This window comes from Nuphar pumila, chromosome 15 (assembly GCF_984573655.1).
Source record: "Nuphar pumila chromosome 15, dmNupPumi1.hap1.1, whole genome shotgun sequence".
In the NCBI taxonomy this organism is placed as follows: Eukaryota; Viridiplantae; Streptophyta; class Magnoliopsida; order Nymphaeales; family Nymphaeaceae; genus Nuphar; species Nuphar pumila.
In genome coordinates, this window is record NC_143263.1 from 3595106 (window position 1) to 3615103 (window position 19998).

The following is a 19998-nucleotide window of genomic DNA, read 5'->3' on the forward strand; positions in this document are numbered from 1 at the left end:
TTATTTCCACAAATCATATCACGCTTAACTTTAGTTGCCTAGGGGAAAATAACTAAACATATTGACATTGTTCAGCAGCAAAACTTAAAATTCATGAAACTCAGACAGGCAACAGATAGTAGACATTAGGCATTAATGCTCATACACTATGTCACATGGGTGCGGGTGCGGGTGCGGCACTTTCAAAAACCTTGGGTGCGGGGGTGCGGCAGGGGAAAAAATGTGTATATATATATATATAGAAGGGGGGTCCCGGGGTTCCCCCCGGCGCGGGTCTGGTCAACGCACCCAGGGACGGGTTGACCACACCCGGTGCCACACCCGCGTCGAGTCGCGTCGACGCGGGTGCGGCACCCTGCTAGCCGAATCCCTGTTACAGAGCTCATACACAATCAAAACATATAGATATCCTTGCTTCTCAGAAGTTGGTTTCAGAGTTGAATTATAACACGAATGCCTTTTGTAAATAATACCAACCCAAGACCCCCTCATGTGCCACCTTTGACAAAATATCAAATGATAAAACAGAAAAAACTTTCATTGAAAACATATAAGCATCCAATGAAATAATCATTTTGCAAGCTGCAAAGCATAACTAATTCTCTGCAAAACATCCGCACATAAGGACTTTATCAATCTAAAGAAAACAAGAGTTGAGAAATTAATTAGTTTCTTACCTTCAAGATTCATAGATGGAAACAGACTTCCAATATCTGGAGGGCACAAGGAGACCGCATCACATATCTGGCGTAGTCGTAGAAGAATAAGAAGAACAGACGAGTAGTTGCGCAACACACTATTGAGATGTATATATTCCTGAACTATATTTTTAGCGTCTAGTTCCATCTTGTCATACAATTCACGCTCATCTGTGGAGAGGTCCACAAAAGAAATCTCCACCGTTTTAGGTGGCAGACTTATCAAGCTCTTTGTCCTCCGCAAAGTAATAGTCCCCATCAAGGCCTAGAACAGAATGTCAACCAAATGAAAGGCGAAAAATCAAAATTCAAGGAAAGTCTCCCATATTCTAACAGAAGCAGGAATATTATATTACAAATGAAAACTAAATTTCATCTAACGAAGAAATAAAAAATAGATGAAAGCTTCCAAACTACAAAATTATGATGGCACCTATGAGGCCAGATAAGCAAATCAAATCAACTATTAGAAACACAGTGAGCTCATAATCTAGATATGCCTAAAATGCTCAAGTTGGGGTTGAATAATTATCTCAACCAAGTTGAATCGTTGAGTCCTATTTTTCTAAACTATGGACCATTAAGCAACCCATATAGACAGGATATTGAACATTCAATGCTAAAAAGAGAGAAGCAAGTACCTGCAGGCGCAAAAGGCCACTCTTGTTCCCCTGAACCAGTGAGTTTTGTATGAGGCTCTTCCAGTAGCTCTTGATTGAGAATGGCTGAAATCCTAAAAACGCCATCAATGCAAACAAATCAAATGAACTATTCTGGATGGGTGTGCCAGTGACCGACCATCTTCTCTTAGAATTCAAAGCAATCACTGCCTTCGTTTGCTTGGAATTGGCATTCTTCACAACATGGGCTTCATCCAATATTACCCGCAACCACTCCTGCTTTATAGGTGAGCTTGGCTGATCGAACTCAGTCGCCAAAATGCTATAAGTTGTGAATACAATGTCGAATTTCCTTAGCTCTTCAGCCACCTTCGTTCTTTCTCCATGATACAAATAAACCTTCAGACTACCAGGCTTAGTGTGCTCTTCTAACTGTGTTATCCACGACGAAATGACCATTTGAGGGCATACAACCAATGTGGTTTTTGGCCCATTGATACTCGGCATTTCATACACAGTCAGTGGCAATTTTGTTGCAGAGACTTCCTTATCTCTGTGAACTTCGCCCTCCAATTTAGTTTTTCTTCTCGAACTCGTGCTTCTCTTACTCTTAGCTACCAAATCCCCTCTTGTGTTTTTCCTACTCTTCTCTACCAAATTCTCACCCTCTCCACAGTCGGTTCCGCTTAGAGCTTTCCGTTTTCTACCTGAATTCGCAGTTTTCTTGCTCAAATTCCCACATTGGTCACCACCCAAATCCTTTTTCTTGCCCAATCTTTCACTTTGGTCACCACCCAAATCCTTCTTCTCATTTCGATCACATTCTTGATCATCAAAATCGGCCAAACTCGGCACAACTGCTGCACCTGGCTTGTTTGTGGCGATCAATGATATCAAAGTTAGTGTCTTCCCCAACCCCATCTCATCAGCAAGAATCCCTCCTCGGAGTGGCTCCGGCCTCTCATCCGTCCGGTAACACGTCAAGACATTCCTGAAAACCACCCCCTTCCCATCACCATCATCAATCTCCTCCCAAAACGGAGGCAATTCCAAAGAGTTCTCCCTATGAACCAGCCACCCTAATCCTAACTTCTGGTGCAGAAAGAGAGGAGAAACGATTGCGTCCAAGGGCTCCAAAACCCTCTCCCACCTTTTCGCCGCTCCCACCGAAGTGAAGATGTCGTCGTTGGACCCAACCCCCTCTCTAGGGTTTCTCTCTCGGACGATGGCAGCTTCGGAGAGGGCGAGTGCAGGGTCATCGTGCGAGATAGCACTGATGCCTCCCTCGGCAAGGCAGGAAAGGGCCACGCCGACGGATTCCGGCCGGGCGAAGACGTGTATCTGGCAAGGGACCCTGAAGGGGTTCCTCCATTTGGGGTTCTTGGGGTTTCTAGGGTTAGGGTTTTGGGGCATGATGCCGACGACGGCGATCAGCGTCGCGTCGATGAGCGGCGAGAGGACGGCCGCGACGGAGCGCTCGACGTGGCCGACTTGCTGCGATCGGGTGTTGAGTACCTTGATGGCGTTGCGGTCGTAGGGGTTGGATGGCTCCCGGATGAGGCACACCATCTCCCGGCCAGAGATGCGGCCGGAGTAGTACTGGAGGCCGACGATGTTGGCGGTCACGAACCCGGCGAGGAAGGTCGCGTCCTCTCCCTCCTCATTGTACGGCTCTCCGGAGATGATGCCTTCTCCCCTGGGATTCTTCTTCGCCATGGTGATGGTCGCAGATACTGCTCTCTCTGTGGTTTTTGGGAGTGGGGAAGAAGGGTATAAGAAGAAATGAGCGTGAAAGGGGGCGGAAATGACAACGACCGCTGCTAAAGGCCTCTCAAAAGTCAAAATTTAAAGCAATGTGTATCGCCGATTCCCATGGCACGTTTCGCTTCAAGAGCCTTTACTCGTTGAACCGACCGATTCGAGAGGCATGGTTTTGTTTTCAGATGACGGACCCATGCACAGGAGGATAGACGGGGCCAGGTCCTGACTAAACCAAGGCACAAGGTGGGTCAGGACCGACTAGCTTGGGTCTCTCCTGTTTTTTTTTTCATCATCGTTTGGATCGATGGGGAGGGTTACTTGGACTTTATCAAACTCATATAGCTTGTTGATATGAATTTTTTTCTTAAACTCGATGTTATTGCCATGCAACTCTGACCCTGTCACAGGGTGTTGGTTTTCGGCACTTTATGAATCCAACTATTAACCGGATTAAATGGGGTAAGCTGCTAAAGCAGAATACAAACAGCCCCGATTCGTCCCCAAGAAGTGGGATACGTTGGTAACGCACATATAAAAGATCGCATACTGATTAATCTCAGAACTTTCCCAAGTGATTGCATTTGAATGCCCTCATGCTCTATGCTGTTTGAGAGCAGCGGTGTTGCCAAAACACTGCATTGGAAATGGAATTGGCAGCTCCAGCACCACCACATTTCAACACCATTCACCAGAGGATGACTTTAGCAACTCCATCCTCAACACCATATTTTAGCAAACCCATACTTTGGCAACACGTGGAAATGGTATTTCCATCTTAATGCAAGTCTCCCAAACAGAGCCTAAACGGAAAGTGAGAGAGAGAGACAGAGATCTTGCTAAATTTTCCTTTTTTGATAGAATACAAAAGGTCCACAAATGCTATCACAGTCGATACTGCCTGTTCAAGTTCCCTTCTTTATCAAGGGCTGGTTTTTTCGAAAGAGAATTTTATTGTTCAAAAAAATTTATTGTTCCAAAGGCACTAGCATGTGTGGTACACTGTTCAAAGGACTAGAAACTAGCCCAAAAACAAAGGAACAACCTGGTTGACCTCACCTGTAATCAAGACCATGATCTACAACATTCGCGACCAGTCAGAGTTGATGTTTAACATCTGACAATGTTTATCGGGGACTCTTGTATAATCATTTTCAAGAGACCATATCTTAAAACTGTCATTTACACAGCCCAAAGCATCTCAAGAATCACTCGATGCTGCTATCATCCATTTCCCAGCCGCTAGTCTGTGAAGATAGATGTTTGAGACAACTTTTCCATTGTAGGAACCTTTGGTGGCCAAAAAGAGATGTTTGTGGTTTTGCCAACTTCGATGGCCAAGTAGATGACCTAAAACCAGGAAGTGGTGGTTTCAGAGGAAACTGATTTTTTATTCAGGAACCACTGCTAAGATGTAATATGTCCCCCTTTGAGATTGGCATGCGCAACTTGTTTCCTCGATTGCTTTTTGGCTGTATATCCGGTTTCCCACGCTGAAAGAAACAACTTTTGACTTAGAAGTTTTATCAAATCCTCTAACCATCAAATAGCTACAATGTGAACTGTGAAGAGCAGGGTGTGCAAGAACTTCTCTGAGTGATGGCAGGCAAAAGGAGAACATAGTTCACTTTTGCATATACAAACACAAGCACTTTCCTGACATTCAGAAGGTTAAGAGCTAATTCAAATAATCCCAAATTACTCTAGGTAGTTTCCAATAACATTAAGAGCTAAATCCATCACCACACAATTATTTGTCTTGCTTTGGCAAGGACAACATCCTTGAAAAGAATTTCATACACTGCACACACACAAACACACCTGCTGCCAGATAATTAAAGGTAAAGGCAATTGGTTAGGGGTGTTCATGTGCTGCATAAACAGCTCTCCTTGTTCCTTTGTTTCAAACAAAGTGAAGAACTCCATTATATCTCTCACTCGTTATGTACGATGGATACATTTCTATGGGGCCTCACATCCCAAACATACACATGGGATGAAAAGTCACCCCAAATCCACCAGCAATTCCTCCCTCCTTTCCCTGCAAAATTGTCCCGACAGAATGCAGGACTCGTTTTTGCAATTCACAAACACCCCACTTTCCACGGAAATGTTTCCAAATGGAGGGGATTGAATTTTTTGTGGAAGAATGGTCCTCATGGTCATCCCATGGCATGAAAGCATGTCTTACGTGTTTCTGTGGTGCTCATGTGCAAATCAAAGCTCTTGCTAAAATATTGTAAAAATTAAGTCATTCCAAGCTTGGCTAGGCTAGCTCAGAAGACCCAGTCTTCGGAAAGAATTACCTTTCTCAATACAAATGCAAGATATAAATATGCTACTTCCCATTCATCATCTGATAATGTGCCTGCAAAGCATGACGACACATTAGAAACGTGAACATGCCATCACAAAAAAAATTGAGTTTTCCCTTCAGAATAGAGAAGAAAACAATCGTAGGTCTTGGACAAAGGTCACGTTGACTCACTTTGATCATCTGATCCATCACCTAGAGCCCCCAGTCTTTGCATGAGCTCTGCAAATTCAGGTTTTTTCAAGTACTCATGGACAAATTCATGGGAATTCTTTGCCAGAACAACATCAAAACCATACTGCAAGTACACAGAAAATGGACAATAAAGGCAAATCAATATAAGAAAAGAATGAAGTCTAAACTATAATCAATATCTTTTTACTTTGATAGACAAATCAAACAATATCTTTTGCCAGAAGCAGAATACAGAAATAAAATGGAAACATGTGAAATGTCATAAGTTGCTAATTGAAAAACTAGTGGTTACTACCAAAAATATTTTTTCTGATAGGCAACTCTACAGAAAACCGGAGTTCATCATTCTTGTGATTAGGGGCGGACATCGGGCCCGTTTAGAGCTTGGCCCGCCGGGCTTTAAATGCAGCCTGGACCGAAGATGACCTGGCCCGTTTACTAACGGGCCAGATTTTGGCCCGGTTCTTAACGGGCTCGGGTTTGAAGAGCAGCCCATGGCATGGCCCAACGGACCAATGTGAAGTGGGCCGGGTCTGGCCTGGCCCGACCCAAATCCATTTGCAAAAAGTAATAATTAACAAGTTCCCAACTTCCCATGTACCCAACTAATTATCTTTCTAGTTTCCAGAAAATTAATGCAACTAATTAGGTAAATAGTAATAGTTACCAAGTTACTATCCAATAGTTAATTTTTAAAAAATTTATATTATTAAAAATTAATAAATAACTCAGGCCCATCGGGCTGGCCCGGGCCCAGCCCATGTATATAGTGGGCCGGGTTTCGGCCCGGGCCTAAAATCTTAGCCCAAACCCGGCCCATGGCGGGATGTGTCGGCTTGGCCCATCGGGCTGCCCGGCCTGTCACCCACCCCTACTTGTGATGCTTATTTCACCAGATGCAAAACACAGAAATTCATACACATTATGAGGGTGTTTGATGTGCAGGACAAACACCGCACAGACAGATCGTGCAGGGACCAGTCTGTCTCCACCCAGGGGCACTCTGCACGTCAAACACCCCCAATGTGTACATATTAATTTTGTGAGGCTGTGGAGTCTGGTAACCTGCACCTATCTAGTACTGATCAAACAAAACCCCACAGGGCATAAGGAGTACACATCTTTCTCCAGAGACGTCCAAAATCAATCTCTTCTACTTATGAACTTGAAAAATGGACCCAATTAAGTTCAATACTGCCCAGAATAGTCTGACAAATGCAAGTGAAACAGACATGAAGCATTTCTTTATGCACAATTGGAAGGAAAAGCTAAAAATAGATAGAAAGCAAACCTCATCCGCTAAGGACTTGAAAACATGAAAGGGAACAATCCATTCTGGACAATCAACAGCATCCTGCAGTAATTTTGCATCAAGTTAGTGATGTACTGAAACCATCGGGAAAATGAAGAAACAGTGACAATTTGATCCCCATGCCCATCATTTCTGGGAACTATTTTCTGGCAGTAACCCCTTCTGTTTAAACAAGTAGAGTTTATCAGGTCTTTTAAAAAGTTCAAAAAAAAAGTTGAAAATTTTAAGAAATTGAATTGCTTTTGGGGATTGCACTGCTTAGGAAATTACTATGATATTATTTGAGAACTGTGATAAATTTATTACCGGTAATTTCTATTTAACATGAAAGTCCTTAACAATATTTTTTCTTATCAAATAAATTGAAAATTGACTATTGGAAGACTGTGCCTTCGCCAAATAGAATATGATGATAAATAAGTAATAATAGCATGCCATCATCATCAAGCCTTCTCCCTCAGGCATCAAGTGTCATATTTCTTTATTCATTTGATCATTTCTACCTAAAGCCAAATCCTATATTCATATTCTGTAGCACCTTTTATAATTCTATGTTGCTGCATCCTCCACATTGCCTCTGGCAGTACCTTTAACACATCAAGTCGCTTGCTATCAAGGTACCTACATGACTTGAATTTCTAAAAAGAAAAGATGGGTTTGTGTGTGGATAAGCACCAAGGTATAGCACCTATGACATAGGACCTATCATGGACATCAGTAGCTGTGATTGTGTGTGTATCATAATTACAAAAATCATCCATAACCTGAAAATATCGTGATATATTTACAAAATATAAAATCTTGATAGATTCAATTGACCACATAAATTAAATATATCAAGATTTTATCATAATTTAATGCAATTTTAACCGGATTTTAAGTCTCCTCATATTTTTGCATGATTTCATTTATTTTTATGGTTTTCCACATCTTGTTTTTAACAAAACAAAAGTTTCGAAAATCCTGCAAGAGTTTACTTGTAAAGAAAATCCTGAGAAACCCTCACAAGGGCCTTTCTAGTCACTGTTTACTGGTTAACAATAAGTAGGTAGCTGTATGTTTAGTACATAACTTCGTATTCAAATGAAGCTCGTAAGATAGCTGCATTGAGGGCTGAAATGGGTAACTGTATGTTTTAGTACATAGCATCATAATTTGTATTCAAATGCAGCTTGTAAGGCAGCTGCATTGAGGGTTGAAAACATAAAACCTTAAAAAGACTAAAAAACAGACACCAATTTTGGTTGTCATATTACTAGCTGGACGAGCGCGCCACTTATTGGTTCAGCATGCCAAGGACGCTGCTCATAGCCACCTAGCTGCAGAACATGTAAATATTCATCTCCCACTTACCCAGTTTACAAGAATACTTTTCTAGAAGCCACTCATATGTCCATGCTCACAATGCTAGCAAGACGCATGACCTGAGAATCAGAGATTGTTTTTTCCCTAAACAAACCGCAGAACACCCTTGATTCCACTCTTCTGTTTGAAGAAACTAATATAAAGGATGCTCAAAGACCGAACTAGTCCAGCAAGTAAAATAACAAAGATTTATAGACCAGAAAAATGTGTCAAGAGCACTGACAAAAAGAATTATGATACATCCCCAAAATTACAGGATTCATACATCCTTCCATGCATTGCAAACTATCTTTCAGTAGTGAAATCATGCCAAAAAAATAACCAACGATGACATTAATGGCATTTAGCAATGAAGCAATCAGGTTCGTCTTTAAGTACCTCTAAGTGGAACTGGTACTTGATGCCAAAAGGACTTGAAGATTTGAATTTCTACACAAAACAACATATAAGCAGTTAGAAGTCCACGAGGCACCAAACATATTAATCGCTTTGTATAATGCAACACTTCTCAAAAAACCATTATGCACATGAAGGAAAGCTCAAACCTTCTGAGCATATTGCTCATCAAAAGTAACCCAATATACACTATTTCCAAATGTTAGCCCTTCAGCTGCAGGAAAGGATTTTGATAGACATTGTTAACAAAATTCTGTATGTTGAAAAGTTCATAGTGTGTATGCATGCCTATATATTGAAAAGAACATCTTCACTATGATAAACATTTACATCCCCTCAAACCCCATTTCATCAAGCTCTAATCACATGAAAAATTCTGGTTGGGTGCGATTACTAAAGATCACAGATACAAAAGTACCATTTCGTAGTTTTTTTATTATGACATTTGCATCTGGCATAGTCCCAATAAATACGCCTCCAGGACGAAGCAATGCAGCTATGTTTGACAAGGCTCGTCGTGCACGTGCTTCAGTTGACCATGAATAATGCAATGCAAACTGCAAATTTAAAATACCAAATGATAAAACATTCCCATACAAAATGAGCTTTACAAAGTTCCCTTTGAAGTCAAAAGTAGATAATTGAACATGGAATGATGTAGAACACAATAAAAGCCAAACAGTCATTAGTCATATTGGAAACAACAGTCAGAAGAAAAAATACTGGACAATAAGTAAAATGGCTTACAGTCTTACAGACAAAAAACTAAGCATGAAAAAATTCAAGCATGCCAATAGGTGAATGTTTTGGTTTCCAAACACCATAAAACCTTTATTTTGGTGCACCAAAGAACTATGATTAGTTGTCTCTAACATATATTGGTACTTGAAAATCCACCATGCAGCACGAAACCTGACAACCATAACTGGTCACAGGTTCTGAATTTTCTAAGAATAACAGTGAGATGGAAAACCTATTTGCAAGGCCATAACATGCATAGTTTTACAGAATGGCATTAGGATCATAGTCACAGATATCGGGGATATTTTCAAAACATCGTGATATTATCGTTGTAAAATCATCAAACGATAATATAGGTAAAATACCGCAATATTTTGAAAATGTCACCAATTTGATAATATCGCAATATTATCACGAGATTCTCATGATACTATCACGATATTATCAATTAGTTTTACTGTTTTTATTTATTTTTTACATTTTAATTATGTTTTCTTCTTTCTTTTACATTTTTTGCTCATTTCTTTTATTATTTATGTATTTTTTGTCTAAACATGATATTTTCTTAGTTATTTTTGTTATTTTTTTTAAATTTTTTAAGCCCCGAGAATTCCCTGAGATTTATCACCAAACCTATAATATCGCGAGAAATAGCCTCGCCGATACCGATATTTGTGACTATGATTAGGATATGATCTCTAAATGAAGGCAAGTCAAGGAGGGCAACTCCAAACAGATGCCATGAACCCAGGAAGAATGCACCAAGAAACGGGATGTTCACCAATTATTTGATTTCATTTCCATATTCAACACTGAAGTTTAGGGTCATTCTTACACTCATGGTTACATGATATGCAAATAATATTTCATGGCGTTATCACATTTGATATCACAAACTACACTGGATCATAATAAAGTTAACAGGTTATAATGGTCAAAGGAACAAGACAAAAGGAAGCCTTACTCTCACATACCATCACAACTTACATACACAGGCTTTCTCTAAATACATGCTTATTTAAATTTATCACTTACCTGACAACTGCATATATCAAATGGTGCATCATTTTCCAAAACCCTATAGAGGCCCACCTACATTACAAAGAAACCATATATCTAGAGATGATCAGAGCTAAGTATAAATAGAAACTAAATGAACTCACAGGGATCATAGGAATAGCCTATTTGAGAAAAAAGCAATATTGTTCCATAAAATTATGGTATGTATAAATATAAAACTTTTATGTATCTATTTGTATGGTTAGAAAACAGTATCAAATATTCAAATTGTGCAATAAAAAAAGGATAACCAATAACCAAGAATCATCTGCATTCTCCCCATGAGAGGTGGCTAATCAAATACATTTGTAAGAAAACTGGAAGTGAGAAGTCGACATTTTTCAAAATGCAGCTTGTAAGTAGGTCCTACATAAATCGCAAAAGAACTTAAGAATCCAGTCCAAATCATCGTGAATTTCAACAACCTCAAAGCAATCTCCACAGATAAGACGAGCAGGGAATGAGACTTTCTTCCTGCGCATATTCTGGTCAGCATCACCATTATAGCGTGTCCTGCAATCTTCAATCTGGATATAGAAATGAGAAAAAGATAAGGTAAATGAAATGGTCACCTTATTTAAACTCTTTGTCACGCAAAGAATATAAAAAACCAATGACTGGACAAATTTCCTAATTACGCATAATGATTTTACTACAGCAGTTTGTCACACATGAAACACAAATAAAAACATAGCTTAAACCTCCAAGAATTCTACATAGCACATATCATGTGCCTATGAGATAAACAAAAAAAGGAAAAAAACTAAGGCATATAGTACGTGATCATTACCGATCCTTCAGCAATATCAATACCAACGTAATATCCAATCCTTGCCTTGTCCCATTTGATAAGGTCACCACCCTGTAAATATAGAAATCAAATTAGCAAACAATCACGAGTTAATTGTTAAAAGCTCACATGAAATATTTGATGAGGCCACTTAGGTGAATCAATAACCTGAACCCTTGCATTACATATTCATATTCTTTGCATCCTTTACCCAAATGCACTGAGGTAAAACTGCTTGCAAAGGCGTGCAAGCTAAAACAATTCAACAAAAACAAGAATCAAGTTCTAAACATCACCTGCAGGTGATGTTCATAACAGAACTACATAGTGACAGGGACAGAAATTTGTGATGGGAAATGGATGCTGCATACACTTCTCCCATTGTTGACATTGATATGCCACCAGCTCAGCCAGTTAATACAAATTCGCGATTGTTCCATTTTCTGATGTTAGCAATAGACAGACTGAACCCTTAAAGGTACGCAGCAAGAAACGATAAAAAGCAAATGGGTCGTTGTGGTTAGTACCAAAAATCACAACTATGATGTCTTCCGTGGACAGATTCATGTGAACATGGATAGTTCTCCATACTGATTACAACTGAGCTTCCAAACATCATTAGACACAAAAAGGGGTCCACCGAAATTAGAACCTAATTTCACAGAGGAGTTTAAGCGTGTTCAACCATTCGCCGTATACCACTAAACCGAAAAAAGGCTGGTTCGTACTAAAAAATCACCAAATGTGAACAAATTCAGATAGATTTTCACAAATTTCACTATTCTCATTTATCGAAAAACAAGTCTCCACCAGTTTAATAACTTTAATTCCACCAAAAGACAAAAGAAACGGAGAAAAAACAAAACTACAATCATGAACGTAAAAATCCTACCTTTCCGCAAGCAAGATCAAGAACGCAATCGCCTCGCCGCGCATATATATGAATCAACACACTCTTTATCTGCGACATAATCAATGCAGATGACTCAACAAAGCGGTACAGCAGAGATAGAAAGAGAGAGAGAGGGTCTACCCAGTTGTTGAGCTTCTTGAGATGGATGATGGGGCTCGCCTCTCGCTCTTCGAGGGTCTGGTTCGTGCGGGCGCTGTAGTGGTCGGCGACCTTCCGCGCCAAGTTCTTGGTGCTCTCGTCCTCGTAGAATTCAGCTTCTTCTGCAAAAATAAAACAGAAGAACCGCCAAAAACACCACCCATCGAACAAATTAGGAACCCGATTCTCAGGTATTGCAAAAGATTTCCAAAGAAAACAGAGGGGGGAAACCCCTAATTTAACTGAGTCGCGAAAAAATCCAAAAAAAGAAGGGAAAAATAAACCTACCGCTTTGAGAGATGAGGCGTCGTCTCGATTGCGAGGGATCGAACGAAGTCGAGGGCGAATGCTCGATGCTTCGCTTCATTTACGCCGAATTCCTTTGATTTTTTCCCCTCGTTTTTCTCTTTTTTTCACTCTTTGTTTTGTTCCTGTCGTTCTGATACCAAAGCAAGGTGTGGCGGAGAAGAGAATGTCGACTTATTCGGCGATGTAAACGGGTCGGATTCGATTCGGATGTAGGTCTTACTGAACCCGACGAAATCTCAGATCATTTACGCAAGGCGTGCCAACGGGTCGGGTTTGGTTCGGACCCAGGTAAAACCAGACCTGAAGCATATTTCGGGTATGGAATTGGGTCCGGATTCGGGTCTAATCGGATCTACTATAAGAGAAATAATACCAGGATCCAATGAGAACTACATGAAACAGACCCTAACCATACCCGGTAAAGTAATACTTTTTATCTTTTTTACATTGAAAAATTTTGGGTCTTAATCCGAACTCGGGTCGGATCCATGTCTAATATGAAATTTCACAAACTATACTCGGGTCCATGTATTAATTGGGCCTTAGGGTCAAACCAGGGTCTTCTTATTTGTCACCATACCCAGGCCCTATAGGGTTTGGTCCGGGTCCAGTCCTGGTAAACCAGATCCATTGACTCCCTAATTTAGGCGTATCAACGGTTCTGGATCCCATGTGAACTAGCGTAAGCAGAATCAGGTTTGGCTCCCGACAAAGATAGCATATACCAGACTTGGAAAATATTATATTTATTCTTTTTTAATTAAAATTTAAAAGTTGCCATATCTTAATCGAAACTAGGATCGGATCCCTCGGTCTGGTTTCTAATTTCAGAAACTAGACCCAGGTCGGTATACTTTTATGTTCCTGTGAATCTGGCTCAAACAACTGAAGGACCAGGTTAATTAAAAGAATGGGAAATGCATTTCCTGAAAAACAGTTTTCCAAACAAGAAACATTGCATTTCCAAAACGTTTGGGAAATGCATGCCAACAAACTTATGGGAGACGTGTTACCCATACTATGGGAAATGAGTTTCTTTTTCTAGAAAATGTGTTTCCCTTTTTTCATTTTCTTAAACATTTCTTATTCATTCTCCAGTAGTTTCTTGATTCATTTCAAGTGTTTCTTGTTTCCTGTTTCACATGCATTTAAAAAAGGTTTTTCGTTTCTGTTTTCCTTCCCGGCAACCTTGAATCAGACATATCACGTGTTATGAATTAGGTCGTATTGCTTCAAATTTGGGTCAAGATCAGATCAATCCCATCAGACTGACAAGCCAATGGATATGACCTAATCTGATTTGTTGGTGGGATGTGAAAGGTTATTAGTTTAGCGCAGCTAACTACATTAGGAAAGTCCTCTGCTGTTGAAGAATCCTGTATAGTTTGGAAAGGGGTTTTACTTATGAAAAATGACATGCTCATCCAAATATCTCTCAATTGAAAAAATCTTTTTCATATCTAAAATGTCAGATTTGTTTACTATTTATGATATTTTTATCCTTTAATAAGTATTAGCACAATTTTCACAAATCATTTTTGTGAATATCTTAATATTTTGCATACTTACACTACAAGAAAAATACTAATTAGCGACAGACATTTGCGATGGACAAAATTCGTCGTAAATTGGCGACGAAATAATGAAAGAAAGATATTTGTCACTAAAATATCATTTATTTACAATTTTAGCGATGAAAAATATTCTATCAATAATCTGTCGCTATGTTGCGACGGATTAACGATGAATTTTATTCTGTCGTCATATCCGTTGCAACTTAGCGACGAATCAGCGATAGAACTATTGCATCGCTAAGTCGTCATCAAATAGCGATGACTTAGCGACGGAATTTGGCATGTCGCCCGATGCTCCCCCTTCGCCGACCTCCCCCCACTTTCTACCAACCTCCCTCTTCGCCGACGCCCGATGCTCAGGCCGGCCATTACATTTTTCGTCGGGAAGGGGCCAAGCCCCCTCCCTGTGTTACGGAAGTCACAGGAGGGGCTCGGCTCCCTCCTTATGTTTTTTTCGTCAGGGAGGAGTCGAGCCCCCACTACAAAAAAAATGCGAATTTGCGACGGATTCTATCTGTCGCTAATTCATCATTGTACATGTTTACAACGGATTTTGCGATGGACCAGTGACGGATAGCATCCGTCGCATAACCCTAGTCGCTAAATTACGACAGAATTTATTTGTCGTCAATCCGTCGCTATGTTATGTATGTCGTGAATTCATCGTTAAATGGAGACCGACTTGGTTAAGCGACAAAATTTAATTTGTCGCTATTTTCATCATTATCATTTATCGAAGGCTGAGTATCCGTCGCCAATTGACGATAGACATTAGTGACGGCTTAAATTCTGCCGCAAACGACGACTCTTCAAATTTGTGATGGATAATATCCGTCGCTAATTTGTAATAAAATTTTTACTTTTTTTTTTGAAATATTTTAAAAATCGAGAAAAATTTCTCGTACAATTCATATATCCTGCTTATAAAAAAATGATACAAATAAAAAATGCATACAAATTAAACAGAATTGCTAAGTTAAGTAAACTTTAACTACCAAGTACAGTCCTTACAAAGTTATAATTAGTTACAAGATTGTCAAACAAATTAAATAAAAAAATCTAATCCTCGTCAAGATTTTGGGCATCATCCTCTTCATTTTCTCGATCTGCCCCTTCCTCCGTGCCTCCATCAGCTCCTCTACGCTGATCATCTCTAACATCCTACAAAAGAGAACCAAAATGTTAGCATTGATAAACAAAACATAATGAAATAAATTATATGCAATCGACCTAATCTAATGCAACAAAGTAAATTGCTGAATGACACATAAACTAGTAATAATTTGAAGGACATTAACAAAATTATAAGAAAAATTTTATAGCAATTCAATCATGCATACCTGACGGGCATTTGAGCTCATGTTGAATGCAGATGAAGTTCTTCTGTCCTGAAAAAAGTTGCACAACTCATTACGGACAAGGTTGGGAATGACTTCATTTAAAAAGTGTTGCATTTTCTCCTCAAGACGCTGACAAACATCATCCCAAGACATAGCAAGGTCAATAGGACGTTGAGAGTTGATGCTGCCGGGAGAATTCTGTGAGCCCTGGCTACAGGAGGCAACGGCTGGTGTGGTGTTCATGTTAATTCCATTTTCTCCTCAAGACGTTGACAAACACCATCCCAAGACATAGCAGGGTCAATAGGACATTGGGAGTTGATGCTGTCGGGAGAATTCTGTGAGCCCTGGCTACAGGAGGCAACGGCTGGTGTGGTGTTCATGTTACTTTCAAACTAGAACACACGACCCTTTTTGTGTTAACCTTTAGCAGTTACCCATGTTGCAGGATCAAAAGACGGATGCTGAGCGGAGTCATCGTCATATCGTTGTATCATTTGATGCTCGTATGACTCTTACAAAGTAATAATTAGAATATGAATTAATAATTAAGAATTACAATGTTTATGATAACATAATTTAAAGTAACTTATATATTACAATGTTTATTAATACACTAAATACATATTGTTGTCGTTCTTGCCTTCTCTGATACAAAATCTCTCATGCTCTTACATTTATGTGTTTCAACAAACACATCCTTGTAAGGCACAATGCTTCATTTTTCTGCTTCCTACAATATGACATGATATAAAAAATTGATTAATAAGTATGCAAAAATTCTTACAAATTTGACAATATATATATATATATATATATATATATATATTGATAACTTACCATTTTTTTTTGGTGGCTTCCAAAAGTCTTAGATCCACTTGTGTGTAGATGTGCATCGGCATCGCTGCTCAGTTTTGTGCAGCCTTTGTTGAGCGGTTTCAAAAATCATTGCTCGCTCACTTATCGCACATGCACTCCCAATAATCTCTCCTGATAGTAGCCGACCCATGACCCTTCCATTGCAGTGGATCATCTATCCCACCAGTTATTTATTTTGTTGCAGTCTCCATATTGTACATCATGTCGGCAAATCGATTGGCAGCCACCTTCTGCCACACTACCCTCGCGTCTTTCTCCTCGTTTGCACTCGTGAAGCAATAAGAGGCCTACAAATACTGAGAAATTCAATATCTTTGTAAGAGAAAGAAGACAATAGGATATAGATGGGTATTTAAGGTAAAAACAAATAGCGATGGATCCCTAGAAAGATATAAAGTAAAGTTAGTTGTGAAAGTATACTCCAAAGAATATGGTATAGATTATGAGAAAACCTTTACCCTGTTAGCTCGCATGACCGCAATTAATACTCTAGTTGCAGTAACATCTATTAGGGATTGACCTATATATCAATTAGATGTTAAGAATGCCTTCTTAAATGGCAATTTAAATGAAGAATTTTACATGTATCCTCTACCTGGTCTCACTATTGAAAATAATATGGTTCTTGGTCTTCAAAAGACTTTATATGGGCTTAAACAAGCTCCTAAAGCATGGTACGACCGGTTTAGTAGAACTATGGTTAATTTTGGATTTAAGTCATGTTATACTGACATGACCCATTTTATAAGATCTACAGGCACTTTGCTTACCATCTTGCTCTTATATGTTGATGATATAGTCATCACTGAAAATTGAAGAAGTTTAAATTATGCTTAAGAAATCTTTTGATATGACTTACCTTGGTTTTTTGAGGTACTTTTTAGGTATTAAAGTAGCATATTTGTCAAGGGAATACATTTTGTCTCAAATAAATTTTGTAGTTGATATTGTTGCACATTCGGGAATCACATATACAAAATATGCTAGCAGTCCCGAAGTGATAAATGACAAAATAAGAGCTTAAGACAAAGTTTTATTAGATGATCCAACTCCTTGTATGCAACTTATTGAATCACTAATGTACTTGTCTATTACTAAACCAAATATAGAGCATGCAGTGTATACTGCAAGTTAGTTTCAGCATGCGCCTACAACAGTTCACATGAGTGTCGTGTTAAAAATAGTTTGATACATCAAGAAGTCTACATATAAAGGGTTATTCCTATCTTCTTCTTCATCTTTAAATATTATTACTTGTACTGATTCTGATTGAGCAGAAGATCTCAATAATTGACACTCAAGTGAGGGTTTTATGTGTTTGTAGGTGATTCCTTCCTTTCTTGGAGATGAAAAAAGTAGCAGAAAGTGTCTTTATCTTCCACAACAGCTGAATATAGGGTGATGGCTACATCTACAACCGAGGTCATGTGGACGAGATCGTTACTTTCATATATTGGTGTTGATGTTTTAGAACCTTCAAAGTTATCTTGTTATAACAAAAGCACCATATACATAGCTATCATTTACACATTTCATGACCACACAAAACATATTGAAATGGGTTGTTACTATGTTCGAGAAGAATACTTGAAGGGGGCGATTATGTTACCATATGTTCAGTCTGAATTTCAAATTATAGACTTCTTCACCAAAGCTTTGTTAAATATATATATATATATATATATATATATATATATATATATATATATATATATATATCTGTTTTATCCAAAATATTCGACAAGGGTATTTTGGTTTTTTCACATGTAATACAAGTTGTTTTAAAACAACTTATTTTAGGTTTTTTATTTATTTTATTTTATTTTTTCCTTTTCTTTTTTCTCCCTTTTTTAGATTATTGAGGACCCCAAAAAGGGAGTCATTGGGGTTCCCAACGGTCATAAATATGACTGTTGAGGCTCCCTAACGACTCCTTTGTGGGGAGCCCCAATGCTCTCTCTCTCTCTCTTTTGCTTTGTATATAAAGGGGTGCTCCCGCTCAGATTAAGTTGTTGGTATCTCACCTCTTCTCAATAATATTAATTCTTTTTTGCCTTTTGGCATTTTTTCTTAGTGGGGTTGTGTATTTGCACTTTATGTACTTGTGATTTTTCTTTAGTTGATTTGTGTATTTGCACTTTGTGTGCTTGTGATTTCTTGTTCATTATTGGATCTTCAAGTGTTATCACTTGTTATTTGTATTTTTGCCTATTTCCTAACATGGTATCAAAGTGAGGTTAAGATCAAGCTAAATTTGTTTTTTGGTACATCAAAAAATGTGCCATTCAAAATTTGAAAAGGAAATGAAGCGCTCTTGCAATTCCTATTCAAGCTCTTGTGATTCTGATCGCGTAAAAGATCGATGGTGGAGTATTCATTATCTCTCCTTTTTTCTCTTCTCCTTGGATTGTATTCAACAAAAATATTTACTCGGTATGTGTCTTACATTTTTTAAGCATTTCTTGTGTTATTTAGTCCATGCATTACACATGAAAAAACACTTATTTTCTTTATCGTTATGTATGTATATATATATATATATATTTCTATGTTATTTTTAAAATAAAAACAATAAATAAAAACAAACATATGTTTTGAAATCATGTGTATGTTTTGAAATCTTTAAATGGTATTTTAATCATTGTTGAACTTGTTTTCTTATCATTTTTGGGTTTTTTTAAGCAAAATAGATATATGTATGTCTTGAAATCATGTTTAAGTCTTAAATTTCTCAAAAACTTGCTTTAATATATATATATATATTCATGTATTGTTGGCCTTAGTTGGTTCATTTGAACAATTTGTGATTATAAAAGTCAATCATGTTCGTATAGGTACATATCTTGTTGTATTTTATAAAGTATAATTTTACTTGAACTTGAGTGTAATATTTCAAAATAAACTTGCGTGTATAACAATAGTGATGATATTAGGTATCTCATGGAATTATCTTACATGCCTTGCATATGATTTAAATATTGTGTTGCATACTTGGTGGACATATGTGTTCATGTTTAAAACTCTTGACTCATTGTATACTTAAAATATAAATTTTTATATGACGCCTTAAATCTGGAACTTGTATATATGCTTAAATTTGTTCATATGCATGTATTTTGTATGAGATATGTGGCTTTAAGTTACTTTGATTATTGCATATACATGAGTTCTTTTGATCTCTTTGTGAGAATGTATGCACTTGGTTTTTTGTATGGTTCTTTGAGAATCTCTTTATATGCTTTGGTTCTCTTTAATGGCATTGATTGTTTCATAGTAGACTTGTGATTTAAATCTAAATAGCTTCTTTCTAAATCATATATATTGTTTTTATATCCTTTGTATGTCATATGCCTTAGTGCACTTATTTCTTATTTGACGTGTTCATGAATTCATTTTTGAAGAAGTGCTTATAATAATCATGATTCTTATTTGCTTATTATAGATTATAAAAATTGTCATGGGACATATGATTGCACTATATGCATTCTAAGATTTCATCTTCTTTATTGAAGTTTTAAACTTGGAACTCTATATTTTCAAATCGGTTCTTTTTATAAACTAGATTGAGCTATCTCTTTATATAGCTTGCTTATGTTA

General features: G+C 38.1%; 1 protein-coding gene across 3 annotated transcripts in view; it reads right to left on the minus strand.

Annotated features, from left to right (window-relative positions):
- Nucleotides 1–12751, minus strand: part of LOC149814167 (putative SWI/SNF-related matrix-associated actin-dependent regulator of chromatin subfamily A member 3-like 1) — a 28742-nt gene extending 15991 nt beyond the window's left edge. For 2 of the 3 annotated variants that reach the window (XM_089989284.1, XM_089989283.1), the window contains exons 1-2: nt 1340–3222; nt 678–963 (exon numbers count right to left, since the gene is read on the minus strand). In XM_089989284.1, coding sequence (XP_089845410.1) covers nt 678–963; nt 1340–3034 — 1981 coding nt within the window. In that variant the 5' untranslated portion in view covers nt 3035–3222. Of the gene's footprint in view, nt 1–677; nt 964–1339; nt 3223–5382; nt 5445–5564; nt 5689–6876; nt 6940–8640; nt 8692–8807; nt 8873–9076; nt 9216–10434; nt 10492–10883; nt 10986–11248; nt 11321–12140; nt 12210–12281; nt 12422–12587 lie in introns of those variants that run through there. The other variant, XM_089989285.1, reaches the window with a different exon arrangement.
- Nucleotides 12752–19998: the final 7247 nt, after the last annotated feature.